Raw genomic sequence first — 18,580 nt, forward strand, 5'->3', positions numbered from 1 at the left:
ATAAAGCATTGTAAGGCACTGAACGCAGTACTCATGATGACAAGGATTCGGTAAAGAAGCAAAATAACGACAATATGTTGGTGAATCACTGTAATTGATCCTTCAAGGTCCCACAACTGGTTGGCTGCGGAGTTGGGACCAGATGCTCTGGTTTCCTCAAAGGCAGGATTCTAACTCCAGGGCTCTCTCTAGTGAAATGCTCCAACTCTGAGAGGCCAGGAACTTTGGCAAAAATTGTGATCCTTGCCGTTGCTCACTCTGTGTAATGTCTGTGGAGGCAGGATGGGGCTGACTATCACCCAAGCAAAGAGTAAAATAATTGGGCATCCCATGGAAACACTGATTAACCCCCTTTCTTTTGGACCTTGGGGTGGATGACGGCAAAACACCGACCAGCTCCTCGGGATTCCCGAGGGATTGTTATGGAGAAGAGTGGTGAGTCATATTTTGAGCATGTACATTATGACTTGATTCCCCCATGTCTGTCTTTGCACAGAGCCTTCAAAATATCCCTAATTTTAGGAAATCTAAGTTTGAATAGCTCAAAATTGTATAGCTGAGGACAGTTTTCTGGTCTTCTGTTTGGTAATCCCACTTGTGTAAAATGGAATGTGAAGGGTTTTGTTTTGTTTCAGCCATTTTTAGGTTGTAATTATCAGTTTCCTGTGAGAACAAAAGTAGTCTCTCAGGTTGTCCCTCTCTGTACTGTAAATGCTGTGCCATTGGGTAAATGGTCAGTGAAGTTCAGAGGTGGCGCCTCTGAGGCTTTTCTTGGAATTCAGCCAAATGTATAAAAATTAGGCAAAGTGTTGAGTCTGCCTGATTGCTAAGGACTCTGGGTCCTTAGCTTACAGTCTTTGTGATTTACGGCAAATCCCCATGTTTTGACTGCTGGACTTAGGCCTGGCCAAGCGAAATACCATTGCTCTGGCTATAGGAAGAAGTTTAGGGATGGATACATGACTCCAATAGTCCAATGAGTTTTATCAGGATTTTTTTTTTCTCTTACAGATAGCAGGAAAGAGAGACCTTCATTTTAGCAAGTTTGCCTAGCTGAAAGATGGCCTGTTCCTGGAAATATGAGTAGCCATCACTGCTATCCTGTGGGGACCACCTGCCTGAGAAGCACACCAATTGCAAGGAAAGCAGAACTAAGATGTGGGCAGAAAACGGCAGTCTTGATCATATCCCTTGATCCAAGGATCCAACCTTGGCCTCATATCCTACTTACACAAGTCAAGTCCCTGTTTGTCTTAAAATTGTTCAAGTTGAGTGTTTGTTGTTTAAATAGATCTTTTATTTGTTTCAGTCCCTTAGCCGTATTATCCCCATTCTAAAGATAAGGAAACTGAGCTTCAAAAAGGTTAAGGGCTTTGCTCAAGCTAACACAGCTGGGCCAAGTGATGGGGCCTGGAAATGAGGTGGGATGCTCTGATTCTGTAGCTCATGTTGTTTCTGTAGTCTGATGCAGCCTCACTGAGCACGGCTAAATGAGCTGTTCAAGCTGGCCTTTGACATCCTCATGAGGACGGGCACCGGCTATCTTGTTTTCCTAGCTCTTGTGCTGACTGATGACAGATACTTCAGGCTGGCGCACTCAGGGTCGGACAGGCTAAAATTGGTTTTCGGGTGCCTGGAAACTCTGGGAATCCCTTTTTATTTAAGTTTCCTAACTTGCAGGAACTACTAATTGGCCTGGAGCAGACCTAGTTGGCCTCCAGGCAGCCAGGCTGCTGCCGAGAAGATACAGATCCTGCAAACAGAAACACTCTCGGAAGATGCCCTCAGCTTTGAGGTACTGAGACTCCCACCTCCACTTCCCGAAACTTTGGAAAAAACAGCTGAAGTTGTTCAAATGTGAGATAACAGTATCTTTAATATGTAAGTAACAAAACAGGTCAATACTCAATGCATATACAATAAGACAGGGCAACAAAAAAAATTACAAAGCACACTCTAACTACATGGAGGCTTTCAAATAATTAAGTGTTGGATAGAGAATGTGTACATTAAAAACCCAATCGAGCCACACCTCAGTGCCTCCGACCTGACCAGGGACTTTCTGGTGATGGGAGGGTGAGCTCACTGTGCCCATGGTCTTCAACTCAAATCCTGAGACCCCTTAACAATCTCCATGTCCTAGACTGCTCAGATTTCTCTACTTCCACCCCCAATTTTTTTCTTGATTTATCTGTTCATCCTTTACCCCATCTTAGACAAAGAGTTTCGTGAGTAATTTTGTCTGATTTTGCCTAAAACCATTGCTGCCTCAGTGACCAGGGTCTCTGAGTTACTGTTTTGGTTGTTAGTGAACACAGTTCTTTTCTATTTAATGAGCCGTGATCTGGTCTTTTCCCCAGACAGAGTCTGTCCAGCTTGAAGACCCCAATGAATATTCACCATCTCCTTGGAGGCCACTTTCACAAGCACTATTGCTGTGAGGACCTTGCCCCCTCAGATAGTAAACCAGTGGTCAGAGTCCCCCCGTGCCAGCGCTGCTCTCTGACTAGGTAGTTTTGAGAGACTGCCCTTACCTCACTGGAGGGGCTATTCTGGCCCTGGTGCTGGGGCAGGATTCTGGTGGCCTGGAAGAAGGAGGCTAGGCTCTCTGCAGCAGTGATGCAAACACAGGAAGGTGCGTGGCTGCAGAGAGCTTCCAGTTCTTGAACATCCAATGGTCCAACCACTCTAGGTGAATTTAGTGAAGGGAAGAGCAGTCTCAGGGTCACAGAGTTGACCACAGTGCCCAGTAAATGCTGCTCTCAACTAACAGTGTAGCCACGTAAGTGTGTCACCTGGAAACATTACATTACCCTCAGGCTCATTGTCACTTTTTTTTTTTTTTAAGAAATAGTCTCAGGTCCTTACTTCTTAGGACCTGCTGTGTTCCATCATGTGTTTTTTACATGGATTACACTGATTCTATCATCTATAATCAGAGTCCAGGAGACCTCAAAGGGAAAGAATTAGGATCAGTGAGCATTTCATGAAATTCAGACTTAAATGTGATTTTACGAAGTATAATATAGACAACATCAAAGCAATTATTTTTTCATTTCCTTCTATTCATGTGCAGGGGTGAGGCTAATTCACAGAGACAGTGTATCATTTCACTAATACATATTTATTCTAACTATATTTAGAATACCAAATATATTTAGATTACAAAAAAAGAGAGAGAGAGAAAGAAAAAAATCCTTTTCTCATTCCTCTAGGGACACTTTTTGCTGTGACAGAAAGAGGACCTGCGGTGGCGAGCCCAGGAAGCTCCTGGGAGAGTACAGCTGGAATCAGCAGATGTTAGCAGAAGTGGAAAAGGCTGCTTTCCTCAGACTGAAATCACTTTGGTCCAAGTCATGTTCAAGATCACAGTGTAAGAAAATTCAGATAATGAGCTGGAGAGATGGGAAATATCTTTCCCTTGTCACCTTGTCTTCAGTGTTTTTATTAGAAGCCAAATTAGGGTGGGAGGGGGGCAAAATCAAGTAGCAGAAAATGATGTCTTTTGATTGATTCTGTTTTTCCTTTCCGAATTGTTCTGGGGGATGAGCTGGGAAACAGATCATCAATGGGCTGTTGGCTGGAAGGAGGAGGGATTGTCTGTCTACATTATCTAGGTGATTGATAGGAATTCAAACCACATTCTATCATCAGGTTAAAAGGTTATATTTAAAAAAAAGGAGTAAGAGGATTGGAAAATGTGGGCTATCACCTCTAACACACATCTGATAACTCAGTTGTTTTGTGATAAAACATGTAGAGACAAGAGACCAGTGGCTAAGACCATCTGGCTGCACCACAGATGAAATCAAGGCTTTCTAACTTCCAACTGCGAGTCAAAAGCAATCGGGAATCAAGGTAAAATTTCCTTGTCTTTTTGGGTGAGCTCTAATGGAAGAGGTGGTTTCTTCTGTCCATGCTGAGGTGTCTCGGAGAGCTACACGTAGTCATACTTGGAAGGATGAGACTGTCCCTCATCCTCTGTGCGGGCACCACCATCATATGTCTTCTTATTTTTCATGCTGGACTCAAAGCCACTGCTGGCTTTGAAGCCACTGGGCCTGTAGGCGACGTTTTGGCCCGAGGCATGGTAAGACACGGCTTTGTAACTGAAAGAAAAAGAAACAGTCCATGACTATAGACGTATTTGGTAGGGGAACAAAGCACCCATTTATTCTAGGATGTCTGACTTTAAGCACTGGAAGTCCAGTGTTCCAGGAAACCCTTAGTCCTGGGCAAACTCAGTCAGCTGCTTCCCTGGGCTTTGGGAACACTGGATTTTCTGCCTCGGCAGTGGAGCAGAATTTCTTGCTTTGTATTAGAGCTGGTAGCTAGTGACTAGTGAGTTCCCTCTGTTAATCAATTAAGATCTGAAGCTGAACCAGAAACAACATCCAGGGGAACATAGTGATGCCAAAGAATCGTAGAATCTGTGAGCTGGGAGGTACCGATGTGAAACCCATCCTCCCTAATCTGCTCAGAGTGTGGATGAGGTAACACAGGCCCAGAGAGGGCAATGACAGGTAGAGGTCACAGGGCTGGTTAGCAGTAGAAACAGTGGTCCAGGTCTCCCAACCCCAGGCCCAGTTATGGAGGCAAAGCGGGCTCTCCCAGCAGCAGTGTTACTACCATTCTGGAACGGGTGCATCTAGGTGGTGGGGGCCTGCCCTGTGCCTTGCAGGATGTTCAGCAGCATCCCTGGCCTCCACCTCCTGGGGTGGCACAGAATTGCTCCAAGTTGAGAACCACTGAGTTACAAAATACTGGAGTCAGAGGGAGCCTAGAGGGCTGGTTTTTTTTTTTCTTTCTGTTTTTATTTTATTAAAAATTGAAGTATAGTCAGTTTACAATGCTGTGTTGATTTCTGGTGTACAGCATAGTGATTCAGTTATACATATATAAATGTTCCTTTTCATATTCTTCTTCATTATAGGCTATTACAAGGTATTGAATATAGTTCCCTGTGCTCTACAGTGGGACCCTGCTGTTTATTTTATATGCAGTAGTTAGTACCTGCAAATCCCAAACTCCCAATTTATCGCTCCACCTCCCCTTTTCCCCCTGGTAACAAGAAGTTTGTTTTCTATGTCTGTGAGTCTGCTTCTGTTTTGTAAATAAGTTCATTTGTGTCATTTTTTAAGATTCCACATATGGGTGATATATGGTATTTTTCTTTCTCTTTCTGGCTTACTTCACTTAGAATGACAATCCCCAGGTCTGTCCATGTTGCTGCAAATAGCATTATTTTTATCCTTTTATGACTGAATAGTATTCCATTGCAAATATATATATATATATACACACATATATATATATATATGTATACACATACCATATCTTTATCCAGTCATCTGTTGTTGGACACTTAGGTTGCTTCCATGTCTTGGCTATTGTAAATAGTGCTGCTGAGAACATTGGGGTGCATGTATCTTTTTGAATTAGAGTTTCCTGCAGATCTATGCCCAGGAGTGAGATTGCTGGATCATGGGGTTTTTAGTTTTTTAAGGACTCTTCATACTGTTTTCCATAATGGCTGCACCAAACTACATTCCCACCAGCAGTGTAGGAGGGTTCCTTTTTCCCCACACCCTCTCCAGCATTTATCGTTTGTGGACATTTTAGTGATGGCCATTCTGACTGGTGTGAGGTGATACCTCACTGTAGTTTGATTTGCCTTTTAGAGGGCTGGTTTTCCCTTCAATAGGATCACTTCTAAATCTGCTCAGGCTGAAATAGTCCTATTCTGTTCTTTGCATTCCCTGTGAACGAGAAGGTACATGATCCTTTTGTCAATGAACTTCTTCCATACACCTATGCTGATCATTCTGGTTGCAAATTATATGTTAAAATGGACTTGGATCAAGCGTCTGATTGCATCAGGATGGGGAGACTTACCTAGTTTCCTCGGGCGCAAGGCCCCGGCAAGCGATGCACATCATCACGCCTCCAATTAGCGTGAGGCCTCCGGCGACCCAGCCCACAAACAGGGCTGCCCCAAAAGTGTACCTGGGTGGGGAGACAGGGGCTGTGACTGTGGTTGACTCAACTCTCCAGGCTCCACCCACTGCTCCTGGCCATGCCCGTCCTCTCTGTCCTCAGTTTCGGATTCTACACCTAACTCAGCCTGCCCCAGAGCACATGCTCCTTTGAACCACAGCCAGCTGAATCAGGTGCCCTGGAGAACAGAATTGAGACTGAAGTCAGTCAGCAAAACAGTGGTGGGATTCTTGGACCCCTAGCATCACTCAGGCATAGAATGAATTTTAAGTCTCTAATCTCGGAGAGACATCTCAGGAAATCCCCTTTCCTCCCTAGTGGCAAAGGGGAGTGTCTTGAAGGCTTAGCAAGGGAAATTTGAGAGATATGGAATCAGTCTCAAATTATTCTTTCTGAAGGTATTTTAGTCTCTTGAGTTCTTACTGTGGGTCAAGAAACTTCCATTTTTCCTACCTCAAGTAACCCTGACCACCATCCATGCAGGTAGGAGCATTATCTTCAGAAAGAACAAGTGTGAAGAGTTTTTCATTCGTTTCTTTACTCATTTGTTCAACAAGTATTGACTGAGCTCCTACTACATGCCTGGCACTGGGAGAGAAGGGTGAACAAGACAGACACAGAGCCCACCCTCACGGTGCTTCTGACCCAGCCCACACTGAATTCTAACCTGTGGTCATCTGACTCCAAACTGGTGCCCTTCCCCTTTGAGGGTGGCCTCTAGTGGGACTCAGTCACATCCAAACAGGATTGTCTGAGAACAAAATCTCTGAAGTTGCCTGTCCAAGGGACAGGGGTGAGTTCTAGGGAGATGGTGTGAGAGAGTGATGGTGGGCATTAGTGCTGGCTGCCAGGTGGGTGGGTGACTCCTCTGGGCGGGGGTAGTGACACTAGACACCCAGATACTGCAGATAAGGTGGGCTCTTCTAAGTAGGATCTCATCCATCCAGATTTGCCTGTGACAGAAGAGTTTCCCAGGATGTGAGATTTTCAGTGCTAAAACTGGGAATGTCCCAGGAAAACCAGGATGAGTTGCTCAGCATGCTTCTAAGTTGCCCTTGTAACCAAGAGTCCATGGAAGACCAGAGAGGAGGAGGAGGGTAGCTGGTGGGGATCATGTCTTTCCTATTCTTGAAAAGGATGGTGAGTGGAGTTCCAGGGATCCAGAGAGTGCTGGGTTTATCACGTGCTCCCATCCTGCCTCCCATGATGGTGTTGCTGGAGAAATAACCAAGCGTATCCACACTTAGAGACACACTTAGGTACATGACACAAAGGCCACTCAGGTATAAAATTTACATTGCTGTCCCAGAAAAAGAGCTTTCTCCTTCAGGAATTTGCTGCTGCTTCTTGCTATGAAATACATCCCTTTGAAGTGGCTAAATGAAAATGGGTATTGGAATTGCTCTTCCATCTTTTAAAAGTTCTATCCTGCTTCAGACACCAGACGACAGTGGGGTTTTGTGTCTCTCTGCTAGACCATAACCTTCATGAGAACGGGGACCTTGTCCTTATCCCCAGAACTCAGAAGAGTTCCTGGCTTACGGCAGGGTTTTGATACATTTGTAGAATGAATGAATTGATGAATGAGAGACCGAGCAGCTGTACAAGGAAGAAACATGACCTCGCTCACCTATACTGCACCTTGCTCACTTCTATTCAAGCTTTTCCGTGTCCCTAGCCAGGTTCCCGTCATGGACTGGAGACGTGGGTTGATGTTCATTTACACGCTTGGGTTAATAGGGCCTGTTTCATTGCCCCCACAAAGGGGCCTGTGTAAGAGTGTTAGATAAATACTGTGAACTGTCGCTGTATTTCAATGCAAATGTCAGATCAGCCTCAAGTCATATCACCAAGGATAGAAGCTTATGAATTTACAGATCATTGTTGATTTATGATATGGTGTGGTTGCCTCTGATAAATTTTTGCTATTTCAGGCGCTGACAGTAACATTAGGTGTATGTGTTTCATTGGATTTTTACAATTTTCACCACAGACTACTGAGACTAGACTAGGAGGTTACCTGGTCTGAAGAGTCTGCACCATCCCACCCAGGCCGGTGTACATGCTGGCTGTAGACATCCAGAAGTTAGTAACCAGCATGTTGGCAAACACAGACACTCCAGCGATTGCACAAAGACCTGCGGGCAAAGAACGAGAAAGCTCTGGAGTCAGCTTTAAAGGGATTGTGTTGTTTCTGAGACAATGTGTGTTGAAATGAGTTCAGATGAGTAGGCTGCATTTAGCATATCCCACTCCTGTAACAGGATGGTCAACCCAAGCACCGATTACTGAATTCTCACTGTGAGCTAGACATTGTGTGAGGTGCTTACACTCTCTCGTCTCTCTAGCTGTGGAAGGATTTGTATGTGTGCAGAAAGAGATTTTCCATCTTGGGACCAGGGGTCAATAGTACAAATATTTGGGGCTTCGTCCTTTGATGGCATCAAGAGCTCTTCCCTTAAAGTCGTTTTCTGAAGACTCACCAAAATAATGCCTTTAGGGATTGAGTCACATGGCTGCCTTAGAGTTGAGAATCTCTCATACTGAGACGAGGGTGGCAGGTAAGAGGGAACCTTAGTACTCATGATAAATCTGTAGAGTGTAATTGAGCCTTAATCTCAGATCTTGAATCCCAGTGTGTGAAGCTCTGATCCATGTTCAAACCAAGCTCAGTAGGGAGAAACTGTGTTTCCTCTGCCAGAGTGATTCTGCTTGACATTCCTGGATGCGCATTTGAGAGAGGGAGCCCCTGGCTCCTTGTTTACCTGCGATGATGAACATGATCCCAGAAGTCAGAGTCATGTTGGCTTTGGCGGAGTCCTCCATGCTGCCAATGCGGATGCACTTCAGGGCGAAGATGGACACTATGAGGCCAATGGCCCCCAGGACGATGCCTACAATCATCAGGGCTCGAACTGCCTGTAGCATGGCTGAAGAACAAGGGCCAGACAAAGAAGACCACCTCAACATGATTGATGAGGCTTTGGTTTAATACAACAAAGCAACCACAACTAACCAGCACCAAACTTCTGAGAAATAGCAAGTCCAATGACTGTGAACCTTGTCACTGTCAGGGGATATGAAATTGTGGAAAATGCAAAACCATCATTTGCAATCCTCTGATTAATGAAAGACATGCACACAGATGTCTGTAGAATGAGAAAATTATGGACTGTTGGATCTGGGAGTGCCAATGGAACTTAGCTATTTCATTTCCTCATTTTAAAACTTGCTAATCTGGGGTCCAAGAAGGGGAAACGGCTTGACTAAGGTAATATTAAAAATTATTGATAGAATCTATAGTAAAACTGTGTTGCTTTGACTTTTAACCCAAACATTTTTCTTCTCTAGCTTTCCATTGGGGCTCAATGGTTCATAGAGTTGTGTCCGCTTTAGAAAAACCCAGTATTCATTTACAACATATAATGAAGCAAGGCCTCTAGGTGGTAAACCAAGAACACTGTAATTTTTGCCTCTTCCCACAGGGACTACTAAGGTCATGGGGAGCTGTAGGCTTTGGGATATATATACATGAAGACTACTATATCGATCTCAGGCCTTTTAGCCCAATTACAGTTTATCAGCAGTTCCCTTTCCAGGAATCAATGGAAGCAATATGCCCTTCTGGGGGCTCTCCTGCAACGACTTCCTCTCCAGATATTTCCAGAGTGAATTCTAGTGCATCCTTAAAGTGCAGTGACTCACCTCAGCAGTTTCTTACTGAGGCCCCCCCTGACTAGGCATAGGGATGACAGTAATTAACAGATCAGCTGGTCTTCGCCGTCTTGGGGCTTATGCCAAAGTGGGGAAAGACTGTCATTAAACATGTCCACTACAAGCACAACGAATTTTACAAAGGAAGACAAATGCATCCTTGGGTCTTCCAGAGGGAAAGACCCTAGTGTGGGTAGTTCTGGTAAAGCGGAACTGAAGAACCATGGGAAGCAAAGCAGAAAGTGCCTAGTTGTCATTGCCAATTGCTACTTTTAATTGAAAGCTATTAGGGACTTTTCAGACATTAAAAAATTTAATCCACATACCCACCTTGCAATGTAGGGAATATTACTTCTATTTTATAATTGAAGTCATTGATACTCAGAAGTTAAGTAACTTGCCCAAAGGAAGACATCAAGGGAAAAGCAGACCTGGGGGTCAATCCAGACTGTCTCAAAATCGTTCCTGTCCCATCATAGTACATTGCTCTGAGGTATCTTATCCTGGAAAAACAGGCTGAGTTCTAGCTGCCATCAAGGTACAGGGATCTGTAAGCTCCTAACAGAATGTATCCTCCAAACTTGGAGACTCACCATCAAATGTCATCCTCTGAAATGGATGCTAGGAATGTATAAAGGAATATTCTCCAAGTCATCTCAGGGAATTACCTGTCCCAGAAGATTATTTATAAACATGACTCTCAGGACAAGGGACCCCTGGAAGGGATTCACTCCAATCTCTTCGGGAAGATTTCCATCTCAAATATGGCCAATATCAGTGGAGCTGCCTGCTCATTCACTCTAAGGCGTGTATCACAAAGCAATTTGTCATGATGGAAGGGTTGGTAATCAATGAAAGATACCAAAAAAAGAATAGGTAGATCATGCAGAATTTGTTAAAGAGTTTCTGCAGTGTCTGAGGAATGGAGGCCCTGGCAACCTTCTCACCAGGCATCTCCCTGTGTGTAGATGACGGTATCCAGCTACTCTGTTCTGTGCCCTTCACCTCCATTCATTTGATTCTGAATCTCTTCTCCCTAAATAAACTTCTGATTTTAACTTTGCTTCTCTGCTGGGAAGAGACTTCTATAAGTATCCACCATCAGTCTTGGTCCTATTAACAATGATATTCCCGGAAAAGTGTGTTGGCTTACGGTGTGGAGCAGTCCTCCAGGATCTGACCATTCGTTCCAGGGAGTATTGATTAACATTGGCTTCTTGGGCTCGCAGCTGAGTTCTGATGCTGGAGCCACGGTGACCCCAGTAAGGTGAAGGGAACTCCTCATGGCCTTAGAATGGCCTTTGAACCATTCCTAATATAAGAGGGCTCTGGTGTGTTCTCCAAAGCCTTGCCGAATGGCTTTGCTGGCCTCACAGGATATGGGAACAGACACCCCGTCCAGTCCCTAAATGCAAGCATGTGTCATCTACTTGGGTATGCATTTATGCCTTTGTGTATTCACCCAGCACATGTTAGTGTACTCTCATGTTAACATATTCATATGCTCATTCATTCATTCATCAAGTAGTATTAAGCTCAGATTTTTCTGCAAAATCCTTTGCCAGATGCTGTAGGAGGAATAAAGTTTCATGAGAAATAATCTCTGTCTTCAAGCAGCTTACACCCTGGGAAGATTATAGTTTTCATTGGAAATCCTGAACCTCAAATTTCTTTTCCCCTCAGGAGTACCTTGGCTAAAGTAATCATAGTAGAATGACTTTCTGACAGTAGCTCATAGTGTCATTCTTGTTCTCTTTAACACACACAATTAAACTGTAAGCCTGTGGTTCAGGACAGCTATGGAGAGGACATTGTGGGGCAGTCCCAGTCTTCAGGAAATACCCTCAGGGCTCTTCTGTTTTTGTATGTTGCCACACGAAAACTGGACATATGAGAGGAGGAAGGGACTTCACTTTTCTACCATCTTGTCCCCATGGGCCTCTTATGAACTTCAAATTGACTCAGGAACCTGTTAGAGGCTTTAAAAATTTCTCTTCTGCTGTTTTAAGCCATAGACCATTCAGAGGACAAAATCATTTATCCCTTTTGAGAAGCACCTGGCAAGGCATCTGGTAAAACAACCAAAATCCAATCAACTGACCAACCAACCAAACAACCAAACAAATAGACAGTATTAACCAAGTAGTATAAAGAATGTCTCTTCCTCATTCTATAAAATTACACTTATCCTAGACTCTTGGTAAGGATGGAGTCATTGAATCTCCTTCAGTTGAGTAGTTTTCCTATTTGTGCCTAAAAACAACACACATGTGCTATGGCTGAGGTACGTGGTCTTCCTTGACATTGCTGATTAGAACGGATGGGGATGTGGCAAGGGGGAGGTGAAAACACTGCGGGCTTACCGGATGTGGAGAGTTGCTCTGCCACAGGATCCCTTGGGTACTGGAGCCCTAGCCAGCCTGTCTTGCTCAGCCTTTGCCTCAGGCTGTCAGACACCCTCTTGCCCCTGCTGGGTCAGATTTGCATGACAAGGGATCCTGCTCTCTCTTGATCTCTGGATTTCTGATGAACACTAGTTCCTGCTTTGAACCAGGGGTCGACCCTGACCCTGGGCTCTTTTTTTATTTTTTAGTATCTCCATCTACCTCACTCCTACCAGTTTCTTTTAGCCTGTGATTGGACAAAGACAGAACACTGTTTTATATCTGTGAGGCCAGTGCCAGAGCCATAACTCTGGACCTGGATGGATAAACCAAGCTCTTCCCTGCTTTGGAGACCTCTTTAGGGGGCTCTTCTGGGGGTGGGAGCTGTGATGGGGGCAGCTGCCAGGAAATGAGTGGAAATGTTCTTGACTGCTCATTGTTAGAAATCCCCTATGTCTAGTAATGACCATGGAGATGCATGGTGGTGATCTGAACTTCCTTTCCATCTGGAAGAGTCTACCACCTGGGATTCTAATCCTTCATAGATAAGTAACCAGAGGAACTGCTCGCAAAGGAGGTAGATTTCTCTTTTAGCCACTGTCTTTTATTTGATATTCTGAGCAAGAGGCATAGGCTTATCAGCTGATAACAGGTGAGTCAACAGGCTCTGTAGACAGATTCCCTACACCAAAGGTGTGACTAGAGCAGTCTTTCCAGTGATCAAAGAGGCGTTATCAGACCTAAAGGGTGGGCAGGATTCAGGGCTGACAAGCAAACAGAAAAATGGGAACTCAGTATTCCCTCCCTGTTACAAAATATCTTATTCTCCAAAAGTAGTTGTGGACTGACAGGCAAGGTGCTTTTGGGTGTAGTTTCTAACCCTGGCTGCACAGTAGCATCTAAGGGGAAACTTAAAAAAAATTAAAAAAAAATTTTTTTTGGTAGAAGGGAGGTAATTAGCTTGCTTTCTCTTCCTCCCTCCCTCCCTCCCTCTCTCTCCCTTTCTTTCTCTCTTTCTCCCTTTCTCTTCCTTCCTTCCTTCCTTTTTCTTTCTTATCTCCTCTTTCTCTCTCTCTTCTTTCCTCTCTCTTTCTTTCTTCTTATTTCTTCTGCTTTCTTTCCTTTCGTCTTTCTTCCTTTCTTCCTTTCTCCTTCTCCTTCCTTTCTCCTTCTTCCGTTCCTTCCTTTCCTTTCTTTCCTTCTTCTTTTTCTTTCTTTTTCTTTCTTTCTTTTCTTTCTTTCTCTCTCTCTCTCTTTTTCACTAGAGGTACTAGGGACTGAATCCAGGACCTTGTGCATGCTAAGCACATTCTCTACCACTGAAATATACCCTCACCCTGCAAGGGGCAACTTTTAAAGAAATACTAACATTTCAGCCCAATGCCTAGGGATTTTTACTTAATTGCCCCATGACACAAAATTGCAAGGGATAATCAAGGTTTAGGAGGAGGTGCTCAGAATGGGGACTTCAGAGGAAACAGTTCCTGGTGACTGACATCATTGAGCTGATAGGGGAGCTGGAAGGGGGATGGGGGGTGTGGTTGATGAGACAGCAAGTCACCAAAAGCCAAAGACTTGGCCATGGGGCCTCTGTCGGGGTGGGGGAGGTGAGAGGATCCATATCTTCAGGCACATCTTGGCCTCAGATTGGAGGCAGGAAGGGCTGGTAGAGGCGTCCAAAGTGGGGGAGCTCAGAGGAGGGAAGTCTGAGACCAGACCTCAGAAAAAAAGGCTCTTCACAATAAGGTGGGAGGGCCTTGATTCTCCAGAGAGCCCAGGGGGCCAATATGGAGGTCCTTCGTTTCTCATGAAATCCTACAGATGTGATACCAAGTGAGTATCATAGGCAAGTCTTTTAACCTCATGGACGCCAAGTCTCCTCAACTCTGGAGTGGCCTGGAGATATCTCTTACACAGAGATGTTGTGAGGATCAGATGCTACTTGGCACCATCATAGAACTAAGCCAGGCTCAGTAAGTTTCAGTCTCCTCCCCTTCCCTAAAAAGAAGTTCTCTCTCTCCAACCCCACGTGGCTTTGGCTTGTACTGTGTACAAGCTGGAATGGTGATAAAACACGGTGGATTTGAAAAAGCCATGCAGGAGGGAGTGTGAAGGGCAGGAGTGGAAGATTTGACAAGAGGAGGAAGAGAAAGGCTCAGGCAAAGGTAGGGAGGAAGATCAGGAAAAGTGGGGTCAGGCACTGAGCAGGGGGTGGGTTGAGGGGTGAGGCAGTGTAGGGGTTTCCATCCTCAATGCCTTTCCTTTTCATCTCTTGGGCGAGCTCCAGCCACAAAACCCCACCAAGAAATGATGCCCCGCCACTGACTAGTCCATGCTAGGATGTGATGCTTTGCGGGTGGCTGCCCTGCTCTCAAAGCATCAACCTCTACCACCACAAGCTGAGGAGGTGTCTGATTCTTGGGTCTACATAGCTCTGATTATTGAGAAATCAGAGCAAGCAGCCCCAGTTTACACCTAAGGTATAGGTTCTCTTAGCCTTTGTAGATGTGTTCTCAGATCTCTGTGGGCTCTCCTTCAGATATACAAGAGTATGGGCACATTTAGATGTTTGTCCTCATATTTAAAAAGGCACATTGATGCTAAAACTTGTCTCTTTTTAGAAGAAAAGGAAAGCAGCTTGACTGAAAACCAAGAGGCTCCCCCCATCTCATTTCAACACTGTAACTAACTTATCATCACTCTGCCTCTTGGGATCAGTTTCTTCCACCTGACATCGGGGAAAGACAAGCTGGTTTTACAGGATCATGAGCGTTGCACTTTATGTGAAGCATTCAGCCAATAGTAAGAAGAAACAGATGAGGCAGTTCCTTTAGAAAGAATACTTAAGGGCAGTTTCATATTTTTTTCCCTTATGGATTTTTGCTTTAGAGTTTGTGGCACTGTTCTTTGGGTTAAATGTGGTTTCATAGGAAATATACATACAGAAAACTGAATCACTATGCTGTACACGAGAAGCTAACACAACATTGTAAATCAACCATACTTCAATTAAAAAGAATATGGTTTCATTAAAATCCCCCATTGCCATGTGTGTAAATATGATTGACAGGTTGATGGGAAATTCCCTAGTTCCCCACTGGCTGTTGTTTTCTTCACACTGAGCTAGTTAAGGGTAAATGCAGCCAATTGTGTGAAACAAATCAAGACCCTCAGTGCCTGCAAAGGGGCTGAGAACCAGTGAAATGTCCAGAACACAGCAGGAATCGGGGGTGGAAAGGAGAAAGAAGGACCCTAACTAATCTTTACTTTGGATATTTGGAGTCACAAAAGGTGTTTGATTTTGGAGGAGGAAAAAACCTGGAAGATCAAATGTCCTAACAGATCTTTGGTGGTGTAGATATGACAGTAATGATTTAATGACACCAAGAACCATCTTGTAAATGGGTTGCTGAGCACTTTCACACAAATGCCTTCTTGTGAGGCATTTCACACTTGGGGAAGGTGAGGTCAAGAGATGCAGGTGGCCAAGCTACGCCCTCTGATCCCAACCTACCTGCCTCTAACCATAGGGCTCTGCCACTGCACCAAATTCAGTCCAAATATTTGCAACCATGTTAGAAGAAACAAGACTTGACTATGATATCATCATGGAGGCCAGAGACATGAGTTTGCAGGACTTTGCCTCCTCTCCACCCTGCTCCTCAACTACCCATTGATTTTCCCTCCGACTGTGCCCAGGGAGGGGAAATGGGAATGACACACAAATCATCCACTCTTTAAACCTGACATTCTTCACTGTGCATTGTTAATGACGTTGCTATAAGTCGGTGAAGGTGCCGATGTGCCTTCTACTCATCTGCTCAAGCCCAGACCAAGCTCTTCAATTCTAAAGGGAGCCCCTTCTAGCTGGAATGAGCATGGGTCGACTCAAGTTGAGTCAAGGACATGACCTGGGAGACTTTCAGCCTTGGGTTCACACCCTGCTTCTGCCCAATCTTCTATCCATGGGAATTTGGGCATGTGCCTCCCTCCCTGGGCCTTTCCAATCTTGTAAAAATCAAGCTAATACACATTTCCTTATATTGCTGTGAAGATTAAACTGGAGACTTTTTGTGCAATCCAATGAACAATATCTGTTTTTATTTCTGGGCATGGTTTTGGAGAATTCCATGCTACATTGACTGTTCAGAATCCAGTGAGGGAGAATCTTGGGCTGTAAATTATACAGAGCTGATAACATACAGATAAACAGTCCTGCTGCTATCACTGTTTATCTCATTTCCATCCATCTGTAGGTTAGAGAATACAGCTAGTTGAATAGAATTAAGTTATTCTATGGCTGTCAGTTCCAACTAAACATGATCCATTTTTATCAGATGAAGGAAGAGTTAAGTGAAATTTTGGCAAGAAAAGAGCTTATACTTAGGAAAATTGAATAACTGGTAGTGATGATTATGATTACTAAGTAAAGTACTAGGATGCTATCTGCCGCCTGCCTTTCTAGCACATTTAGGCTTGCTTCTCTGCGGGAGGGTGGTACTCCCCTCTGAGTCCTAGGTCAAAATGAAACTCTCTGCAACCTTCCATTTCTACCTCCAAGCATTCCTCTCAGCTCCTTGAGTTCAGGACTCTCCTCCCCAAGCCCTTGGTCATGTTCAAGCAGCTGTTCCCAATAGCCAAGTCCACTCCTGGCTGCTTAATGTCACTCCTTTCAGCTCTCTCAGAAGCCCCACAAGTGTCCACAAGCCACCCTCTGGCCTCCTCTCTGGCTGCTTCATTGCTTTATGTCCCTGCCCTCAGCTTTTGAGTTTTTTCCTAGCCTGTTCTTCCTGATATTCTTCCCACCCTTCCCTCCCCTCATTAGTTAGCCATATCTTAAGTCATCAAACAAGTATTTGCATTTGGGAATGCCAGCTTACACTGTAGTCACTCCTGCTGTGTGAGGGCTGGCTCCTCTTAAATTCACACTGGTCTCCATGAACACACATGATCAATGATCTAAAGTATCTCCTTTTCTACAAACTCAGTCCCAAGAAACGTCTTCCCTGGCTTTTGGTGGGATCCTGTTCCCCCGATGCAGACAGGCAGGGTGGGGGTACACCTCTGTGAAGGCTGCCGGGAGCTTTTCAGATCTGTGAGCAGTATCAGGACGGGATATGCTCAGTGCTATCCGAGTGCTTGGGGGTTGGTACCCAGATCTGGGGGAGCCTACTTAATTGGGGGATGTGAGGAGGCATCAGGGAAGAGGTAGTGTTTGAGCTGGACCTCCCATATGGGAAGATCTGTGGAGATGGCAGTTGGGGTGGTAGAGGGGGGCATTTGGGCAGTGGGGTCAGTGGGCATCCGAGGCCAAGCACAGGGTAGAGTAAATGGACAGGGAGAAGCACAGCCTGGGGGAGAGGAATAGTAAGAGGTGGGTCAGGGAAGGCAGGTGAGGGATGTCGGAGGGCATGGTGTCAGGTTGTTACCCCTGCACCTAATTAGGCTGACAGAAGGGAACCATGGAAGGTGTTTGTGTTTTGAAATCTCTAGGGAGGTGAGAATTGAGAACTGGAAGCTGGTGGTTGAAAGATTCTGCCCTACCTTCTACCATAGTGCAAAGGGGCAAACCCTTTAAAGGGATGAAGGAGAGAAACCAGATTGCAAAAGGTTGAGAATGAGGGGTGGTAGAAAAATTCAGTCTTTTAATTTGGTTGTTAGGGACACAGGAAGAGACAGAACTTGACAGTGATCAGAAGCAAGAGAAGATTTTCCAGGAAAGGAGGCTATAAGCATGAGTGAGGAGGAGAGATGAAAGAGGCAAGAAGGGGGGGGGGGCCCATCAGTGGAGATGACCAGATGGTGGGTGTAGGGTCTCCAGAGCCTGGGATGGGGGTGGGGAGAGAGGTTGGCTTTGGATGGGAGAGAGAAAAGGGATTTTGTTCTGCAGAGAGTCGAACTGCTGGTGGGGAGATGAGGAGAGGTTCTGAGAGGGCTTAGGGAGGATAGGATCCCTCTGTAGAACAGGGAAGACACATGAGAGGCAGCAGTAGGGGCTGGCCATTTAGGAGAGAGGGAATATTTGGGACCCCCATGGGTGGAAAGATACAGAATGAGCAAGAGATTGATAACGTGTGATGGGGCCTTGGGAAGAGGTTATTGAGCCAGAGTTCTGGAATGTTGTGCCTTAATTTTGAATATAAGATCAATCTTATCTTTTCATTGAATAGTTAAAGTTAGGTGTAGCTAGCAACTTAACAACCCACGGTCTTGCATCTACTCTCTTCTGACCTTTCGCATCACACTACAGCATCATCCCTCCTCCCGTCCTTCCTCTGGAGATTTCTTCCCTCTGGCAGAGTTCTACCTCCCTTTGCTTTTCTCTAAGCAGGTCTCAATGATTGGTTTGTCCTGTAATACAAGTGGCTTCTAAAAATGGAGTAAATACCCCAATTCTTCTACTTTGACACCCACATTCTATTTCTTTCTGCAAATGAAGATGAATTAGTTGAAGGGCTTTCACAATTCAGTTTCAAGGACTTCAC

At 44.9% G+C, this 18,580-nt stretch overlaps 1 protein-coding gene and 1 long non-coding RNA gene across 5 annotated transcripts in view; one reads left to right on the forward strand and one right to left on the reverse strand.

The window, feature by feature from the left end:
* Positions 1-9,299, forward strand: part of LOC116666013 — a 25,685-nt gene extending 16,386 nt beyond the window's left edge. The window contains exons 4-8 of one of the 3 annotated variants that reach the window (XR_004322864.1): positions 1,012-1,267; positions 1,681-1,881; positions 3,216-3,373; positions 3,761-3,858; positions 7,991-9,299. This is a non-coding gene — a long non-coding RNA (uncharacterized LOC116666013). Of the gene's footprint in view, positions 1-1,011; positions 1,882-3,215; positions 3,374-3,760; positions 3,859-7,990 lie in introns of all 3 variants that reach the window. The other 2 variants (XR_004322862.1, XR_004322863.1) reach the window with 2 other exon arrangements.
* Positions 3,367-18,580, reverse strand: part of CLDN18 (claudin 18) — a 24,981-nt gene continuing 9,767 nt past the window's right edge. For both annotated transcript variants that reach the window (XM_006177459.3, XM_006177458.3), the window contains exons 2-5: positions 8,763-8,927; positions 8,018-8,135; positions 5,896-6,006; positions 3,367-4,109 (exon numbers count right to left, since the gene is read on the reverse strand). In XM_006177459.3, coding sequence (XP_006177521.1) covers positions 3,938-4,109; positions 5,896-6,006; positions 8,018-8,135; positions 8,763-8,927 — 566 coding nt within the window. In that variant the 3' untranslated portion in view covers positions 3,367-3,937. The remainder of the gene's footprint in view (positions 4,110-5,895; positions 6,007-8,017; positions 8,136-8,762; positions 8,928-18,580) is intronic.

Source organism: Camelus ferus, chromosome 1 (assembly GCF_009834535.1).
Source record: "Camelus ferus isolate YT-003-E chromosome 1, BCGSAC_Cfer_1.0, whole genome shotgun sequence".
Classification (NCBI taxonomy): Eukaryota; Metazoa; Chordata; class Mammalia; order Artiodactyla; family Camelidae; genus Camelus; species Camelus ferus.